The sequence below is a fragment of the Rhinolophus sinicus genome, chromosome 17, assembly GCF_057876585.1.
Source record: "Rhinolophus sinicus isolate RSI-liver-muscle chromosome 17, RSI-T2T, whole genome shotgun sequence".
Lineage (NCBI taxonomy): Eukaryota > Metazoa > Chordata > Mammalia > Chiroptera > Rhinolophidae > Rhinolophus > Rhinolophus sinicus.
In genome coordinates this window covers 35294895-35312465 of record NC_142517.1, presented here as the reverse complement: position 1 = coordinate 35312465, position 17571 = coordinate 35294895, and the positions used below count along the sequence as shown (strand labels likewise).

The following is a 17571-nucleotide window of genomic DNA, read 5'->3' as shown; positions in this document are numbered from 1 at the left end:
AGCGTGGGATAGTAAGTTAAAGCGTATGTGACAGATGCAGGTCAGTAGTGGCAAACGAAGGTGCATAGTCCAAGCAGGCTTCGGTACTTTCATGTGACTCCAGGAGAGAGTTTAGAATTCCTCAGGAGATGAGCTGATAGCATATAAGCTTAGATAATTGTTCTTTTTATTATCATCATCATAATAGCTGATACTCAACAAATGTTTACCGTATGCCAGAACCAGGCGAAACTCTTCATGCAGTTATCTTACTTAATTCTCATAATTCTCTGTAAGGCACGTGTTGTGTTTAGCTTAATTTAACAAATGAAGAAATTGAGGCCTACTAAAGTTAAATAACTTACTCAAGGTAATACAGCAATGGCCTGGGAGCCACTGCTATTGTTTATGGTCTGAAATGATTTTAAAAGCTAGCAAAGTTGGGGTGTGTGTGTGTGTGTGTGTGTGTGTGTGTGTGTGTGTGGACTGAAGCCCCATTCGGGCAATGACATACCTCCAGTCCTTTTGGATGACCAGTGATCCTGTTTTGACCTTGGAGAAAATCCTGTATCACACGTAAGTGGACAACCCAATCACTGGCCACATTTCCCTCCTTGCTCTTGATCTTTCCCCCAAACTCCGTCACAAGTTCAATGCCCAGGAGTCAGGCAAGGACACTAACACTAAAGGAGTGAAAGCGGACAGAAAATGTGATGAAGGATGGTGACTGGCACTTGCCTTCCGTGCTGACTACCACACTGGAGACTTTTGTCTCCACACTGGGTTTTGTGTGCAGGGGGCGGCTGTCACTTCTGGACAGTTTGCTCAGCACGCCTCCTATCCCACCATAATAATTAACAGCACCTCCTTTCATTCTCAAAACTATTCCCATTGGAAAATGAATTGTATGGTCCCCCTGCCACCACTCAACTTCCACTGAGTGTTGCACGTGAGAATTGGCCTAGTGATGCCAGATTTTGTTAGACCCAGATTCTTGATTTCTTTTAATGGTGACAGCTATTCAAGTGTGGAAGACACTATATAAGCCAATACTGCAGGAGAAAAAAAAAAAAAAGAAGAAAAAAGTTTGTGGCTGCCAGTTCATAGCATCTAATGTCCAGATACAGGGAATGTAAGAAAATTACCAAGAAGGTAAAAAAGGTGGGTCTAGAATCTGTAAGTTGCTGAGGCTGTACCCTGAGGAGTAGGGCTTGAGGTGGTGGGGGAGATGTTGTTATAGGATGTTGCTATGATTGCTACAGTCTCACATTGTAGCCCTGGAAATAATCTTCCCTAGAGCAGAGAAATTGGATCAGTCGAGAATTCAGTGGTAGTAGAATGAAAGTATATTTAGACTTTTTCAATAGGTACGTGGGATTCTCTGTCTCTTTTTTTTTTTAAATTTCTTGAGTTGCCTTTATGATTGAAATATCTTTTAGGGACAGTGGAAATTATTCATGCTCTGAGAAATAGGGTTTGTGCTTTTTGATAACTTTGTTCTTAATTTGTGAAGCGACTCACATCTTAGACCACTGCTGCCCATCACATTTTATTCCTAAGGGCTTGCCTATTAACAGAAATATTTCATTTTTAACTCCTGAGTAATTAAAAATTCTTCTGTAGCATGTAGCCTGTTTAAAAGTATTTAAACTACTGAAACAGACTGTATTGGGATGTCCAGATGAATCTATACCCAAACGGTTTAGTTTTCATTGACTTGTAATATTGCCAAAGTTCAAAACAAATCCTAAAACAAGTTATGTAAAACTTTAGATGTGAAAATATTAGAATCAAAAGCCTAAAAAATGTCAAGGCTTTATGTGTGATTTTTCTTTTTCTAAAATAGAAACTGTGTACAATTTGAGAGAAGAGAACAGACAACTAAGGAAAGCACACCAAGACATGCACACACAGCTTCAAGATGTCAAGGTAAAATAAAACCATGCATTTGACTGTTTAGAGTTTGCCTGGTTTACTTTGTGGAATGATTTTAAAAGTCATTCCCTAATTGGCCCGCTTTACGAATCCGAGTTGTTATTTTGGGCTTTGCATAAACTGGCGTGTGCCCAATACTTTTACCACTTCTGCATCGTAAACTAAAAGATGGTCTGAAAATCCAAACATGTTCATCAGTACTAAAATGATTCTTTTGCTAGACGGTTACATTTTAATAAGCTTTTTTATTTAAAAAGCTTTATTGATAATGAGAAGATTTGTTCCTTTACTTTTTAAAAAAATAAATTTTATTGGGGAATATTGGGGAACAATGTATTTCTTCAGGGCCCAGCAGCTCCAAATAGTTGTCCTTTAGTCTAGTTGTGGAGGGCACAGCTCAGCTCCAAGTCCAGTTGTTTTTAATCTTTAGTTGCAGGGGGCGCAGCCCACCATCCCAAGCGGGAATTGAATCAGCAACCTTGTTGTTGACGGCTCGCGCTCTAACCAACTGAGCCATCCGGCCGTCCCCTGTTCCTTTGATTTTGATTTCTTTCTAAGTGCTTATGGTTATTTGTGAGCACTTTTTAGATTTTTGAAATCTACGTTAATCGTAGTCTTCTCTCTACAATGATTTTTAAACTTAACAAATGCTGCAACAACAAACAGATAAATAAACAAGCAACGTTTGGGTGGTCATACCACTGTCAGCCAAAAAAGAATTTGTCTTAGAATGTTAAAACTCAACATGTAAAATTCTTTTTTGTGTAGCAACAGCATAAGAATTTACTCTCCGAGCATGAACAACTTGTAGTGACTCTGGAAGACCACAAGAGTGCACTAGCTGCTGCACAGGTTAGAAGGGTAGCAGCCTCTGTGGATCGGTTCTCTTTTAAAGTCTCCTTAACGTTTCTGAATTCCTTTATGCATGTAGTCTCTTAAACGCCAGCCTTCCGTGGATTCCTTGGAACAGAGCTATCCTGATCTGAGGATCATGCATGCTTTCAAATTCAATGAAGAGAATATTAAATAAACCTTTGATTATTTTTTGCACTGGTTGTGCAGTGCCTAATGACTGTTTCTACCCTGCAGCAACCCATACATGCAGCATTCTAATACTTGTTTAAATCACAGAAATTATTCCATATATACATATATGTATATATGTATATATGGAATATACACATATATATATGGTCTCTTGCCTCTATCTGACCTGTGTTGAGTCTTGCTTTAGGATTTATAGGATTTTGCAATGCTAACAACCTAAATGAATTGTCAGAGTTTTTCTTTCTTCCCTTCCTTGCTCCTAGCATTCTAGCTTATACACACTCCTTTTGGGACTAGATTTATGTGGTGTAGGTCAAATTACAGGAAAAAAAGAAGAGATCTCATGTCAATAGACAAGGGAGAACAAGAGTCATTAAGTTCTGTTTGTTCAAAGCCTAGAACAGGACCTGCCACAAGGAAGGCCCTTAGCACCTTTTTACTGAATGAACAAATGAACACATATAAGTGTTGGAGAGCTTATTAAAGCAATACCATACTGATTATTTGGCAGCTTTCTAGAAAAAGCAAAGTAATACAAATGGCTAGCTTAGTCACTATGTCTTCTTAATCATTAGGTCTTCACTTTTCTTCTCTTGGAAGAATTAAGAGGAAATGGCAAAGGAAAACCAACCATCTCTATTTATCAGGAGATGTTGTATTGATTTTTGTCCTTATAAAATTATTAGAAATGTATCATATGGTGGGCCCTGCCCATCTCAGAGCTGTAGCAACTGTGTTTGTGGTACCCGTTTTCATGGTAGTCATTGGTTAGCTATCTTCCTGTGAAACTGTAGCTACATGGTGATTTTTTTTACATGTGTATAAATTAAATTGACTTCAGAGGGAATTATTTCAGTCAAAATCTTCTTTATAACATTTTTGCCAGTATTATTATTTTATATGAAGCTGTTTTTCATACTGAAAACTGTAATAAACCAATTTAAATACACTATGTGCTATAATGGCCATAAATGTTAAACTGAACAACAATTTGAAAATCCAGAAAAATTTAAGTAAAATAGTTCATTTAGTGACCACAACCAATTTCAGCATACTGGGAGTATTATTGACAGGGTTTTGGCATAGAAAAAAAAAATTTTTTTAATAGTTATGCCAGAACGAGGCACAATACTTAATTAGAAGTTCACCTTTAATCCCCAGATTAAAATTTTCCCTAGATCTTAGAAAACAAATGCTGTTCAGACGTCTACGTTTCTTATGTAAATTATCTTTTGAGATTCTGTCTTGACAATTTGATTTTTAAATGTAGTTGAGGCAGAAAACAAGAACAGAATAGAATTTGCATGTTTACAATTGTCAGCGATTGTCATAAGAACTTTATGTACATAATTTTACTTAATGTCCACAACCTACTGAGTTATATAGTATTGTGCCCCTTTTTAACTAAATGAAAGGAAATAAAGTAGTTGGCCCAAAATCACGACCAGAACCGAGCTTGAAGCTTATGTCTTCCTGACATTTAAGTCACGTTTAACTCTTAAGCTGGTGGTTTGGAGATTTCCTTCCGTCACAGTTCCCTGAGCCTTGTAAATCATAAGTACTTGAGTGAAGGCCCAGGAACCTGCATTTTTAACATGATCCTTCCATGATTCTCAATGCACACTAGTATTTGAGGACCACAGCATGACTGCCTTCAAAAGTATGTATTTATGAGGAGGAGAAAGAAGAAAGGCTAGATTTAAGGTTTGCGTATTCCTCCATACTTACCTTAAAATATTAAAAGTATCACTATGTGGATGTGAGTTGTTTTTTTTCTTTGACCTCCAAAGTTGGTTTGCAGATGTTTTGATAGATTTCTGGGCTAAGGGCCACTGTTAACCATAGGGCACACCTTTGTACAAATTATTTACAAAGAAGCACTCCCATGAGATATATTTAGCGAGCAGCCTCCTTCACCTTTGTGTGAGTTATAAAAAGGCAAAAAAGGCGCTTCTTGGGGTGAAGAGCCCTGTGCAGGTGCTGGGCTCTGGCAATGGGCACTGGCTGGACTCCGGCCCCCATCACCCACTCTGCTGTGCACACTGAGCGGGGTGGCCCTGTCTGGCCAGATTGTTCAGAAAAAGGTTTCTGTGTTCTTTGTATGTTATTTATGTAAGTGTGTGTTGACACACACAGCATGCATTTCTGTTTGGGGATAACAGTGTTGGTGCATATGATGAGCCAAGTATAAAGAGTGGCTATTCATTTTTTTAGTTAAGGTGTTTGATTTTTTTTCCTGCCTTTCTAGGTCCTTGTATTAAAAATATTACACACACGCCCCTACCATGTATATACACAGAGACACCTACAAGAATATTTTCTTTTTTATACCTACATTGTAAAATTGAGGAATAAAACTCCTGCCACATTGTGTGCCTATGCTGTTGCTTTCCAAAAACTACAGAGCGCAGCATGGAGGCATTCTGGAGAGGAAGGGACCCTATTTGAGCACAAGTGGCCTGAGTGATTTTATATACATACATTCAGTTACGTGTTTTAAACCTATGGTTCCTTTCCACTGAAAAGTGTTACTTGGGCCATATTGGTGAAAGATACCTGCCCCTGTATTTGTGTAATTGTGTGAAGTTTTCATAGATTTTTAATGCTATAAAACTTATTGTATAGCTGTCTTTTAATAATGATAGGTATACTAGAAAGTTACTTATAAAAACATCCGACTTTTTTTAATGTAGCATGGGAAACTAACATCTGTCATAGATATTTTTTTCTCTGTTCCCTTTAACTCTGATTCTAATTTGCATGTGCTTAAAAATGGTTGAGCATGTCCAAGTAAGATTAGCTAATGCATGAAAACAATCTGCATATGTTTTTCTAACTTGTACACAGGTGTATTTGTCTAGTCTTCCAGTGAACCCTAATGCCCATCCCTGAATGATACCTTTTTCTCTCTTCACATTGTGCAATTTACATGCAGACTCAAGTGGCAGAATATAAACAACTGAAAGATACACTGAATCGGATTCCAAGCTTTCGAAAACAAGAACCAGCAGAGCTCCAAAATATTACTCAGGTGGCACATTCTCCACAAGGGGACAGCACAGCAAGGGAGAATCCAGCCAGAGAGCCACAGGAGGTAAGCAGTGTGAACTGGTAACCCCTGGCCAGGTCACTTTTCCTGTCAAGCTGTCATCAGCTGAACTATTCTAAATATTATCAACTCTTCCTGCAGAACAGTTGTTCTCAACTTTCAGCATATATCAGAGTCCCCAGCAGGGCTGTGAAAACACAGATTGCTGTGCCCCAGCCCAGGATTTCAGTTTTAGCAAATTTAGGGTGAGGCTTGAGGATTTACATTTCTAAACTGATTGGGCTGGTCTGGAGAGCACACTTTGAGAACTACTGCTGCAGTATTTTCTTGGAAAGACTACTGGCTGTGTCTTTATTCATGTGGGTTTATTTATTTGAAGGTGTGTTATGTTTGCTTTTAAGGTTTTTTGTTTTTGTTTTTGTTTTGGTGGAGTGAGACAGTTAAATGATCATGAAGATGTTATATGAAAATCAGCCCACTCAGGTATTCAAGTTGATCTATTTGAATGTGATGCTGTGCGAGGTCTACACAGAACGTGCCACACTTTGTGTTAAAAGGCCTTTATAAAACTACCAAGGGTATGAGTGTTAGTGTCATGATCCACTGTTTTGTATTCCTGTTCTTCATAAAAATTAAGCCTCGCTTAAGAGTGTGTCATGAACAGGACGTCAAAAGTAGTGCCACCTGAATCATTCATTTTTAGAAGTTGTTTTATAATCATAGGCATAATAAAAACGGCAAGTGTGGTGATCTTCCCCCCTGGCAAAGTTGTCAACAATGAAGGTTTGAGAAGACTTGCCTCCAAGTTACCATTTTACGGGAGTGATGAAGTTGATGACTTCATAGGAGTCTTCAGTCCTTGCAGAGCATTTCTTCACAGACAGGTTCTGTGTCCTCCTGGACCCTTGTGCTTTGTCTGGGTCTTAGGTTACTACTAATTGAAGAAAACAGGACCAGATCCCTGGCCTGGCAATTGGTATTGTCTTCTACCCTCATTTCACTACCAGTCGACCGGATTAATCTTTTCACGACTCAGATCTTCAGTTATTCCCTTGTAAGAAGTGGAGATAGTGGTTATCTGCTCCAAGGTTCCCCACAGGGATGTTGTGGAAGTAGATGATAGGTGTTTGAGAGCACTTAGCTCTCTGTAGAGAGACATTTCATATAAACCCAGCCCAGTATTATGCTAAACTTGCTAGGTATAGAGGGATGGTGGTAAAGTATACATCTCCAAAAGTTGTCATCAGCTGTCTAAGAAAGGACTTCTCTCCCCAGTTTGTTTATTTATACAATCCAGTTTCTCAATTATATTCCTGCTAATTTAAGAAGAGGCCTTTATGTTTATTTCAATTAGGGGAGAGCAATCTCACCAAAGAAGATTTTTTTTTTTTTTCCTTTGATAAAGAAGGTTAGGGGTGGGGAAAGAAGTGAGAGATTTTCCTAATGGTGTTATATCTGTTTTCATGCCTCTTTTCTAAGTAATGATGATCATATAGAAATTCTGAACCTTGCAGGGAAAACTGATTTAAGTCAATCAATTTGAGATGAGGAGTATGCTATAAAAAGAGATACCATTTTTCTGTTTAGAATTTTCTGTATTAACAATATAAAATACAAAAGACTTCCTCTGGGTTACAAAGAAACACTAATACTTTAAAAAGTGCTATATTGTATCTGGTTTAATGGGCACTATTTTTAGCTAACATGGATGTCCATTAGTAAAGGCATTCTCTTTTTTTATTAGCTAATAAAAAATAAACCCAACTCATCCTCAATTTGGTCTTATCCTTTTTTTATCAAATCATTATTGAAAAAAAATTACATTGAAGAAAATTATATAAACATTTCAGCACTTGAAGTTTAAGGCTTTTTATTTTTTACTTTTTATTTTTTTGCTTTTTATTCTATGGGAAAACAGGAACTAGATTGCTTTTGAGGGAAAGGCCTACTGAGGTATGGTCACTTATAGACTTTGCTTTTAGGTTATTTGCTGTATTGTTTTTTGAGATGAAAGTTTCCTTATGTTATCTCTATTTTATAGGTGAGGTTACACAGTGAGAAGAGTTAAATGACTGCATTGTAACCATACTTTTCAGTCAGCGCTCTATATTTCTAGACTCCAGGGTTTTGCTTGTGTTGTAACCCCATAGACATGGTAATAAAGAAGTTATATCACTACTTTTGTAATAGAAGTATCATTACCAGTGATGTGCTTGGTGTAGGTGGCTCAAAATGGTGATGTGTGGCGGAAGCATGAAGCAGTGGCTGGAAGACCAGAAGAAACAAAACCTTATCCTCCCACCCAGAAGGAGGCAGACTTGCAGGCTGCAGCAGAGCTGAATCAGCAGGAAGCAGAAGCCAGAGAGCCTGAGGAGCGTCAGGTGGAGGAGGAACACAGAAAGGCCCTGGAGGAGGAGGCAATGGAGCAGGTCGGGCAGGCTGAACATCTGGAGGAGGAGCACGATCCATCACCGGAGGAGCAGGACCGGGAGTGGAAGGAACAGCGCGAACAAGGAGAAGCCGCCAACCTTCTGGAAGGGCGCGCTCGTGCTGAGGAGGTACAAGGTCACCCACTTCAAGTCAGTTCCGATTGGGTTTTGCTGGCTGGGATAGGGAGTGTGCCTTTGTTTTTACATATTAAAGAGAAAGGCTTCCCCATATATGACAGTCTCTAAAATAAAAATGTGAGTGATTTCACAAAACATTACATGCACATATTTAAGTTTTCTATTGTAATGTTACTAGCAGAGTCACTCGCATACTTCAGAAAGATTTTGGAGAAAAAAGAGCGGCCACTGTATGCCTGTGTGCGGTGTCCACATGCACCGTAAGGGAGACTCATGCTCACATCCCTGTAACAGAAGAGCATAGATAAACACCTGATTGGGCACCTTCCCAGTGAGCTCAAGTCCTGTGGGCATCTTGAGGCCGAGGAAAGTCTGCTTTTCTGTGATCAAAGGTTCCTTATTCCCGTTCATTTACTCTCAAGTCGTATGTTGGCTTTTGCCCATTCGCCTTTGCGGTGGTTATGATGTTATCAAAAAGCGGATCCTATCACTTACGGGTACTCCACTAAGTGAGCACCGTTCACCTGTCTTTACTCAGGCTCTCCCTACTGAGCACACCCCTCTCACATAGGTAAGATTCATTAAAAAATGCATTATTTTGATAATGAAATTTCAGAAGGACTTAAAACAACACTGAATGCAGCTAGGTACCTTCCTTCCACTATCTCTCGGCTCATACCCAACAATAGACTGCCCGGTGTTTGCATAGATCCCGGTCGCCTTTCATTTATAGTTCTGAAGCTTTGTCTGGCCTCAGACTTTCCAAGACTTCAAGCTACTTAAGGCTTGAGGCTGAGAAGGTGTGAAAACCTGTTTTTCACTCTTATAATGTTGAGAAGTTAGCATCAGGAAGCCTCCTCCAGTTGTGTCCTTCATAGCTTTCTTCACTAGGTTTAATTCCCCTTACCATTCACCCTCTTTCCTTTGGTGGAAGTTGTGTGTACTTATTGGGAGATGAAGGAGAGGGCGGTGGGTCTCTCAATGGCAAGCAGAGTTTGAGAATTCCTGTATCAGATTTTCCTTTAATCAGAAGGCACTATCTTCTCATCCATTCTCTATTTCTTTGAGGAAAATTGGTTCTCTGCTTTTCCACACTAATCTGAAATTTTACATTTTTGGCTAAGTTTAACCTGAGATTGGCACAGACCTTACAGAGTTAATTAGAATGGCTATGTCTTTAACTCTTCGTTGAAAAGCCGTACCCTCAAGCTCACGAATTGCCCCAACTAGTGTGAAGTCACCAAGTTCCCACTTGTAGCAGAGCCTTTTGAACATAAATTTAATTAAGGTTCGAAATCGATTTCTTCTCTCGTGTCTTCTTCCATTTGAGAGGGAGCACATTGAACAGCGGCTTGAATGCCAGCAAATCAGGAGGATCAGGTGCTAAAAGAAACCAAAGGCAACTCAGAGAGAGTTGGGAAATAGGAAATCAAGGGCTGGGTGACCTTGGACCTAATGTTTCGTCACAGTTCATCTGGCATAGGTATTAATACACCAACCCTGCCTCCTGAGTTTGTCGTGAGAAACAAATGAAGGGAGAATCCAGAGGACCTGAATGCTCTTACCGCTCCCACTCATTTTCTCCCAGGTGCATCCCTCAGCCAAGCCAGTTACCAAATTCCGATCACTATACGAGGAGCAGCTGGAACAGCAGAGACTGGCTGCGAGGAGGGCTGAGGAGGCCCAGCGGCTGAGAGAGCACCAGGAGGCCCTGCACCAGCAGAGGCTGCAGGGACACTTGTGGAGGCAACGGCAGCAGCAGCAACAGCAGCTTCTCGCCCAAGAGATGGCCCGGCAGAGGCAGGCTGGGCATGAGGAGGGGCGGCCACAGCGCCCAGAGCAGCTACGGTAGCCTTCTCATGGGCGTGGACAGCCCCATCTCTGGTTTTTAAAAGCAGATTAAACACAGCTTTGTGTATTTGTTCTCTGTGCACTTGAGGGGCTCATACTGCTCCTGTAGCTGAGACAGAACAATTACCTGAGAATTGGAATTCCAAATATTTAATTTTAAAAATAACTTTTTTTTTTTCCTGCTTAAAATTCATAGTTTAGGTCTCAAAATAACCTAGCAGGTTTTGTACTAATTTTATTTTGTCGTTCGATAGGTAGTTTATCTTTCTGAAGGTCTCTTTTGAAAGTATATCCAGAATATGTATCAAACCTAAGCATATAAATTTTTTAAAGAAGTTTCTATGGCATTAGAAAAATGTTGAAAAATTTGTTTATTACTGTCTTTAAAGATAAATGACTTATGTCAAATTGTGCTACTTAATTTGTGTCACTGAGTTGATAAAATTTGTGTCCCTTGCAGGCAGCAAGCTCATTATGATGCTGTGGATAATGATATTGTTCAGGGAGCAGAGGATCAGGGCATCCAAGAAGAGGAAGGAGGTGGTGAGACTTCTTAGATGATGACTGTTTTAATAAAATTGCTTGGTAGTATGTGTCAACTCAATTATATACATATCTGAGTACGTGCAAAGGAGATTTGTGTTCCACATTTCTTTTGTTGTTGTTGTTGTTGTGTTTTTCTTAATCCTCCCAAACAGTGCATATGAGTAGCCAAAATTGCCCAAGACATTTTGTTTCCTCTGTAACATTGTAGTGTAGAGAGGAAATAGTAGCTTAAGCTTTTATGTACTAAATAGTTATGTCTTACACATTACCATGTGACTATCATCCTTTGGGAACTTCTTCACTTTTTTCCTTACCTTGCAGGTTTTTGGATTATTGCCTGAAAAGTTTCAAATTAAGTCAATAGTAGCTTCCGTTTATGGAGTGCATCTAGTATGTAATTTATCAAATATTGGTTCCTGTGATAATAGAACTAGAAAATAACTGTTTCTCTGTCAACACTAACACTTAGATAAGTGTCCTTTTCTAAAGAGTCTAAAGGAAGGTGATTACCCTAACTCCCTCTATAGCCTGTTCTGATATTTTATAGCCCTTATAGTCAAGAAATTGTTTTCCTTATGGCCCCTGTGCAGCACTTTAAGCGTTTTTGTTCCATTATCAGTAAGACTAGAGAATGGTTTGTTCTCTTCTTTATTTAATGAATCCCTAGGTGCACTTGAAACCCGATGGTAACTTATCCTGTATCTTTATTTTCTATAGGTTAAATACTTTCTATCTACTCAACCTTTACTCTTGTGACTTGTTTAAAAGTTATTTGTTCTCTCTGTATGCTCTTATCTAAATTCTCTTTCTCAAAATATTTCTTTTCAAAAAGCAGCAAGTAAATGTCTGTGTGCATATAAGTGTGTGATATATCTGTGCTGCGGCTGTCGCCCTAACTGCCATATCAGAGAATACAGGATGAGCAGTACTTGTCCTTTTTTCCACAAATGGGGTTGTTCTTTCCTTTATTTCCAGAAACAGTGTTATTTTCTTCTTTTGTTACCTTGCTATTTCCTCTGATATTGCCAAAACTTAGTTGGTAATTTTAGCAATGTCCAGTTGACTGGGCTTTCTTTTATTGAGAGAGTTTTGATGATTGTTGTTTTTGCAAAATGGGGATGGAGAATTGCAGTTTCTGTTATAAACATTTGTTTCAGAGAGTTAGAATGGTGCCACTCACACCCACATGATCTCTTTAGACAACACGGTCTGGGAAAAGGACATAATGTTAATCAGAAAAGCTGAGACATGTACCTTATGTTGAGTTAACCTCACTGGAGGACCGATTGGGTGAAACGGTCTCTGGGAAAGCTCACTGGTGACTTTTCTTTGAGTGAAAGTAAAGAATCCTATCTGGTTCATCTGGTCTGATGTTTGCTCCTTTGATTTGCTAGCCTATGAGAGAGACAACCAGCACCAAGATGAGGCAGAAGAAGACCAGGAGAATGGACATGAGCCTCAACGGCAGGGACTCCACGACACTGACCCAGAATCTGAAGTAGATGTAAGTTTCCTCTGCTCCAGTCATGACACTTGGAAACTCATAAAACACACTTGAAGGTTTATTGGACACCACGCCGCTGGCTCCCAATATGCCTGTTCTCTCATCAGTGCCAAAGGAAGGTGGCATGCATGATTATATGATATGAGCAGTGATGTTAACTGTAAACCATGGGAAGTGTGTGTGTATGATGAGAATGCTTTAAAGGTTGCTCTGGGAAAACACCAAAGGCTTCTTTGTATGAGGACTTTTAGATTAATACTATTTTTAAAAACAAAAGTAAAATTGAAAGGCATTGAAAGAGGTAGTAATTCTGAGGGATGAAAAAAACAAACAAAGGCAGATGTGGGTATTGGATAGGAAACCAGAGAAAGGAAATAATTATTATTGAGCATTGTGAGCTATCTGCTAGGCATTATGTGTGTCATGTGACTCTCTAATCTCCCAACAGTCAGTGAGCGTTTTAATATATACATGGATGAGGATGGGTATTTGAGAAGTGAAGAAAACTGTTCAAGTACCATGATGCTATAGAAAAATTAGGATTTAACTAGATATAGACCTAATAACCAGGAATGGAGTGTTTACCAAAAAAGGACCAAGACTTCCAGCTCAGCTGGGTGGTCTGGGGCCTTGGCCTTGCCAACCAGTGTGGCATGCAGCTGTTGAGTGGGTGTGTTCTTGTGCTGTGTGTAGGCGGTTTTTACAACTTACTTTATCTCTCCTGTCCTCTTTTGCTAGTAAACCAACCCCGTGTTTATAAAATGTAGTCTGTACCATGCTGTGGGGCCCTGTTTTTATTGATCCAGTGGATTGAAAGGAAGCTCCATATCCTTTCTCGATTATTGTGGAGAAAGTCTTCCTGATGACGGCTTAAAGCCTCATGGATGGAAATGGCTTTTCCACTTAACTTCCATGGAGCTATCTATTGCCTGCCAGCCCCGGAATTAGCATTTTGAAAGTAACGCTGCAGGGAACCCTAGCCCTGAAATATATTCAGGAAAGCGCAAGAGCTATGGAGAGCAGGCGAGTATGAGAGAGCCAGAGAAAGTGAAAGAGCAAGGGAGTGTCCACGAGACAGGAACAGTGAGTGTGCAAAATCCTGAGTGTGTACCTGGGAGGGATGAAGGGGTGAGGAAAGGCTGGGTATTAAAGTTAGTGACATTTAGGAAATGCCGTGTGCTCGGATTACTTGACTGAAATCCTTTACTTTTCTGTCATCCAATACTTGTTCCGGAGAACACTTGGAAACAGCGGCCTTTCTACCATGTTTTCTTTTCATTAGAAATTGTTAGTCTGCTGGTCCTTGTTTTCATCTTACCTGTTTTATTTATTTTTTAATTAAAAATTTTTGTCCAACTTTATTGAAGTATAATTTGATTATCCAATTATTTTATTAGAGTTAAACAACCATGCCTGTTAAACTTACTATTTGGTTAGAGTTGGAACTAGTATATGTATTTTTAGGAACTTTCACAAAAGCTTTAGTAATTGATTGCTGAATTGAACGTGTTACATTTTTTTCCCTATGTTTCCACACAAATGATTGATACGTGCACAAAAAAATCCATATGACAAGATTGTGGACTAACTGGAGTTTAGTGTGAAGGTAATGATTTGTCACTCTATATTCCCAGGAAAAGTATCATTTGCACTTGAGTAAAGTGTATAGCCAGGGATGTCCAGATAATAGTTCAGCTGAGACTGCAGTGAGCTCTTGAACATGTTTAAGGCTCTGAAGTGAGTTGAAGTCTGGGGAATGCCGAATGAGACTGAACCTTACTCAGAGGCTTCTCCATCTCTGCAAAGCATTTGCTGCTTCAATTAAATGTCCTATTGGTGAGAGTGGAGCGATGGGAAAGTTCACGCAAGCATCACCATTTCTGCCCAGCTCAGGCTCTGAAATCTGAGTCTTTATGAGGACATGCATTATTTTGGAAGGTGCTTTGGGAGCTTAAGTGGAAAATTGAGATAATTCTAAAATGGATGCTGTGAAGGGCATTTGTTGAACATAGGAACTGAGAACTACTTGGGAGGTGTGGTGGGTCTTGGGAGATACTTTTCAAAATCTATTGCCAAAGATTGGGTTAGCTCGGTTCTTTTTTTTCCATTCCTGGCTATTGCAGCATCTCTCAGTGTTATGGTAATATTTGTTATGAAGAAATTTGATCCATACCAGAAATTGATCACTTACTTTTGAACTAGCCCTCCTCTTATCTCCTTCATAGGCCCTCTTCTTCAGTCCTTTCAGAGTGGGCCTCATTTTTCTTCAACTACTTTTCACCCACTTACATGTAAAGAATAGCTTGCAAAGGAAAGCTTGTCTGTATAAAAATCAACTTAACAGTGAATGTCATTACTGTTTGCCTATAGAAATCTCCCATTGTAATTATTTCTTCTACTTGGTCCTTTGTTTTTTATTAACTATTTTTCTTGTGTTTATGTAGTTATGCTTGCATTATTTGTGATAGTAAAGTTTTGAGGACTATTTTGTAATCACATGCAGACGAGATATGCAATTTCATTGTGATTCATCAGCCTGTCACAAGTAATGCAGGAGTTTTATCTGTTGACAGTGGGGTGTGTACTTACGCACCTTGGCAAGGACAGATCTGAACAATCTGGTGAAGGACGATTTCATTTTCTACCAGTGTGTGGCCTTTCAAATGAAATTGCACTAGATCCCGGGTTTTGAAGTGGTGGTTGCTTTTTATTAAAAATTTTACAGAGGGCAGCTGTGGAGGATATAAACCCAGCAGATGACCCTAATAATCAAGGTGAAGATGAATTTGAGGAAGCCGAGCAAGTGAGAGAAGAAAATTTGCCAGATGAAAATGAAGAGCAGAAACAAAGTCATCAAAAACAAGAGAATGCAGAAATGGAGGAGCATCTGGTGGTAAGCAGCAGCCACTACGGAGTGTGGTTTTAACCTGGGTATTTTAATAAAAGCCTGGTTTATGCAAAAGGTTGGTCATAACCTATGTTAACAGGAGGTTTGCCTCTTTGGCTGGATTTCAGGCCATTGTATGAAGTGATGTGCCTGCTCTTAGAGAGACAGGGTGATGGACAGCCTGGGCTTTGTGTTGGGAATGATTATTTACTATTTCCTGGCCACTGAAGCATTGCAAGTACACTTTTCGTGACGGCAGGCTTCTTCCTCTTCCCAGTGTACTGTAAGACACATCTCCAGTGTCAGTAACCTGAGCCTCCCCTTTTGTTTCCACAGATGGCAGGAAATCCAGACCAGCAGGAGGATAACGTGGATGAGCAGTACCAGGAAGAGGGAGAGGAGGAGGTAGGAAGGTGGGATGCCAGACACTGAGCACACTGCTTGGTGCTTCCCGCTAACCTTCCACAAACCTCAGCAGCACCGGCTTAGACCTGTCCTCTGTGCAAATGTTCAGAAAGACTTGGGCAAGATAAGAAAGGATGGTTGCAAAAGGAAATGGGCCGTGGGACCGGAGACATTTGGTTAGAAGATAAGAGAAATGGGGTAACATTATCCTTCTCTCCGGTTCTCACCACAGATTTTGAATTAAGAAGATATTTGGCCTTCAGGAATGGTGGACTGAGATGTCTTTGAGCTTTGTAAGAATATTTTCTCCCGTCTCTTTACCTCATAAAAGAGAGAAGAGCTTTGCTCTTCTCACTGGAGGAGTCTGGACCAACCCCTGTAACGTTCTCTGTAGACCCTGCCACAGAGCCTGCGTCACAGGGGTTCCCCATAGTATCTGCCCAAAGACACTTCACACCCTCCACACATTTAAAAAAATGTTATGCTGTCTACTTTTAGCCCTTTCCCTCCCAAGAATTTGGTATCCTAATTAAATTTAACAATAAATAAAAGGGAAAATACATAAGGAGCTCCGTTGAATACAATGCATTTGAGTAGAATTTCTTAACATTTCATTTTAGCTTGCCTTTTTTTTTTTTTTATTGTGAACTTCGGGCCTATTATTGTTGATTAGGTTTAGAGCTTCATGGTGCCACGTATGTGTAATTAATTGACGAATATTGTCAGTTGCAGCTGGTTAGTCACAGCACTCGACTGTGTGGACAACAGAAGCTCAGGACTTGGGAAAATGGTATGAATGAGGTCCAGGCCCCATGGTTAGTCTCTCTCTGGACCAATAAATGGCCCAGTAAATTCAAACTTCTGTTTCAGAGGCGTCTCTCAGCCAGGTGTCTTGCTAATGTGTAGCTTTGGCCCAAAGGGGAACCGCATGAGAGGAAGGACAAATGGCAGCCTGAACAAACCTCCGCAGCCACCCGAGACCCTGGTCAGAATACATGTGCTGGGCACTCATGTACACCGTTCCCTTCGCTAAGTCTGCTCTCTCATTCGTGTTGTATTTGTCACCCTTCAGAGCTAATGCTAAGGTTTGTGCTTACACCAGGAAAACAAAAGGATGTCGCTGTTTACCGCCAGTGGCAACATACATCTCTAGTCACGTGCACTCTGACTGGCCTGATCTTTCTGTTTTCTGTCTCTCCTTTTCCTGCTGTTTATCCTAATCAAGATCCTGAGCTGTCTTATCAGAAGAGAGCATTAGAGAAACTAGCAGCCTTGAATGTTAAGACATTTGGCAAGAAAAAGATACTCATCTGGACTTCTCTTGCAACAGCATGTCAAGACTAATATTCCTTCATTTCATTCTGTCAGATGCCAGGAATCCTTGAGGGATTAAAAGAGAAGAGGTTCACCTTGGCTTCTGTTTAAAAATTCAGAAGGGTAAACATAAAATTTTAATCAGTATTTACTGATCGTTTTTTACTTCTATATTGTATCAGCTAAGGTGGAGAGAGAAGTCCTGTGATCCAGGATCCAGAGGGATCAAGGATAGAAAGAAAAGACAGAGAGGCAAGGGGGAAGGAGAATGGTGACAAGGCAGAGGTCACCTGGGCAGCCATCCCTCAGGCCACAGCTCTTCCTCCCTCAAGTGGGCGGAACTGACCAGAGCCCTTCTCCCTGCACCCAGCCCCACGTCCTGCTTCTCTTTTCCTAGTTCCCTGCCTGGAAGTCCTGTGTTTGGCTTCTCTGTCCCCACTTTGTAACCCTCTCTCACATAGGCTGCAGGTGGCTACACCCTCGCATT

General features: G+C 40.1%; 1 protein-coding gene across 5 annotated transcripts in view; it reads left to right on the top strand.

Annotated features, from left to right (window-relative positions):
• GOLIM4 (golgi integral membrane protein 4) overlaps positions 1 to 17571 on the top strand; it is a 74828-nt gene that overhangs the window by 50200 nt on the left and 7057 nt on the right. The window contains exons 6-15 of one of the 5 annotated variants that reach the window (XM_019735766.3): positions 1826 to 1908; positions 2683 to 2766; positions 5897 to 6055; positions 8233 to 8568; positions 10166 to 10425; positions 10889 to 10971; positions 12369 to 12478; positions 15204 to 15371; positions 15702 to 15770; positions 16003 to 16148. In XM_019735766.3, coding sequence (XP_019591325.3) covers positions 1826 to 1908; positions 2683 to 2766; positions 5897 to 6055; positions 8233 to 8568; positions 10166 to 10425; positions 10889 to 10971; positions 12369 to 12478; positions 15204 to 15371; positions 15702 to 15770; positions 16003 to 16014 — 1364 coding nt within the window. In that variant the 3' untranslated portion in view covers positions 16015 to 16148. Of the gene's footprint in view, positions 1 to 1825; positions 1909 to 2682; positions 2767 to 5896; positions 6056 to 8232; positions 8569 to 10165; positions 10426 to 10888; positions 10972 to 12368; positions 12479 to 15203; positions 15372 to 15701; positions 15771 to 16002; positions 16149 to 17571 lie in introns of those variants that run through there. The other 4 variants (XM_088794588.1, XM_088794587.1, XM_088794590.1 and 1 more) reach the window with 4 other exon arrangements.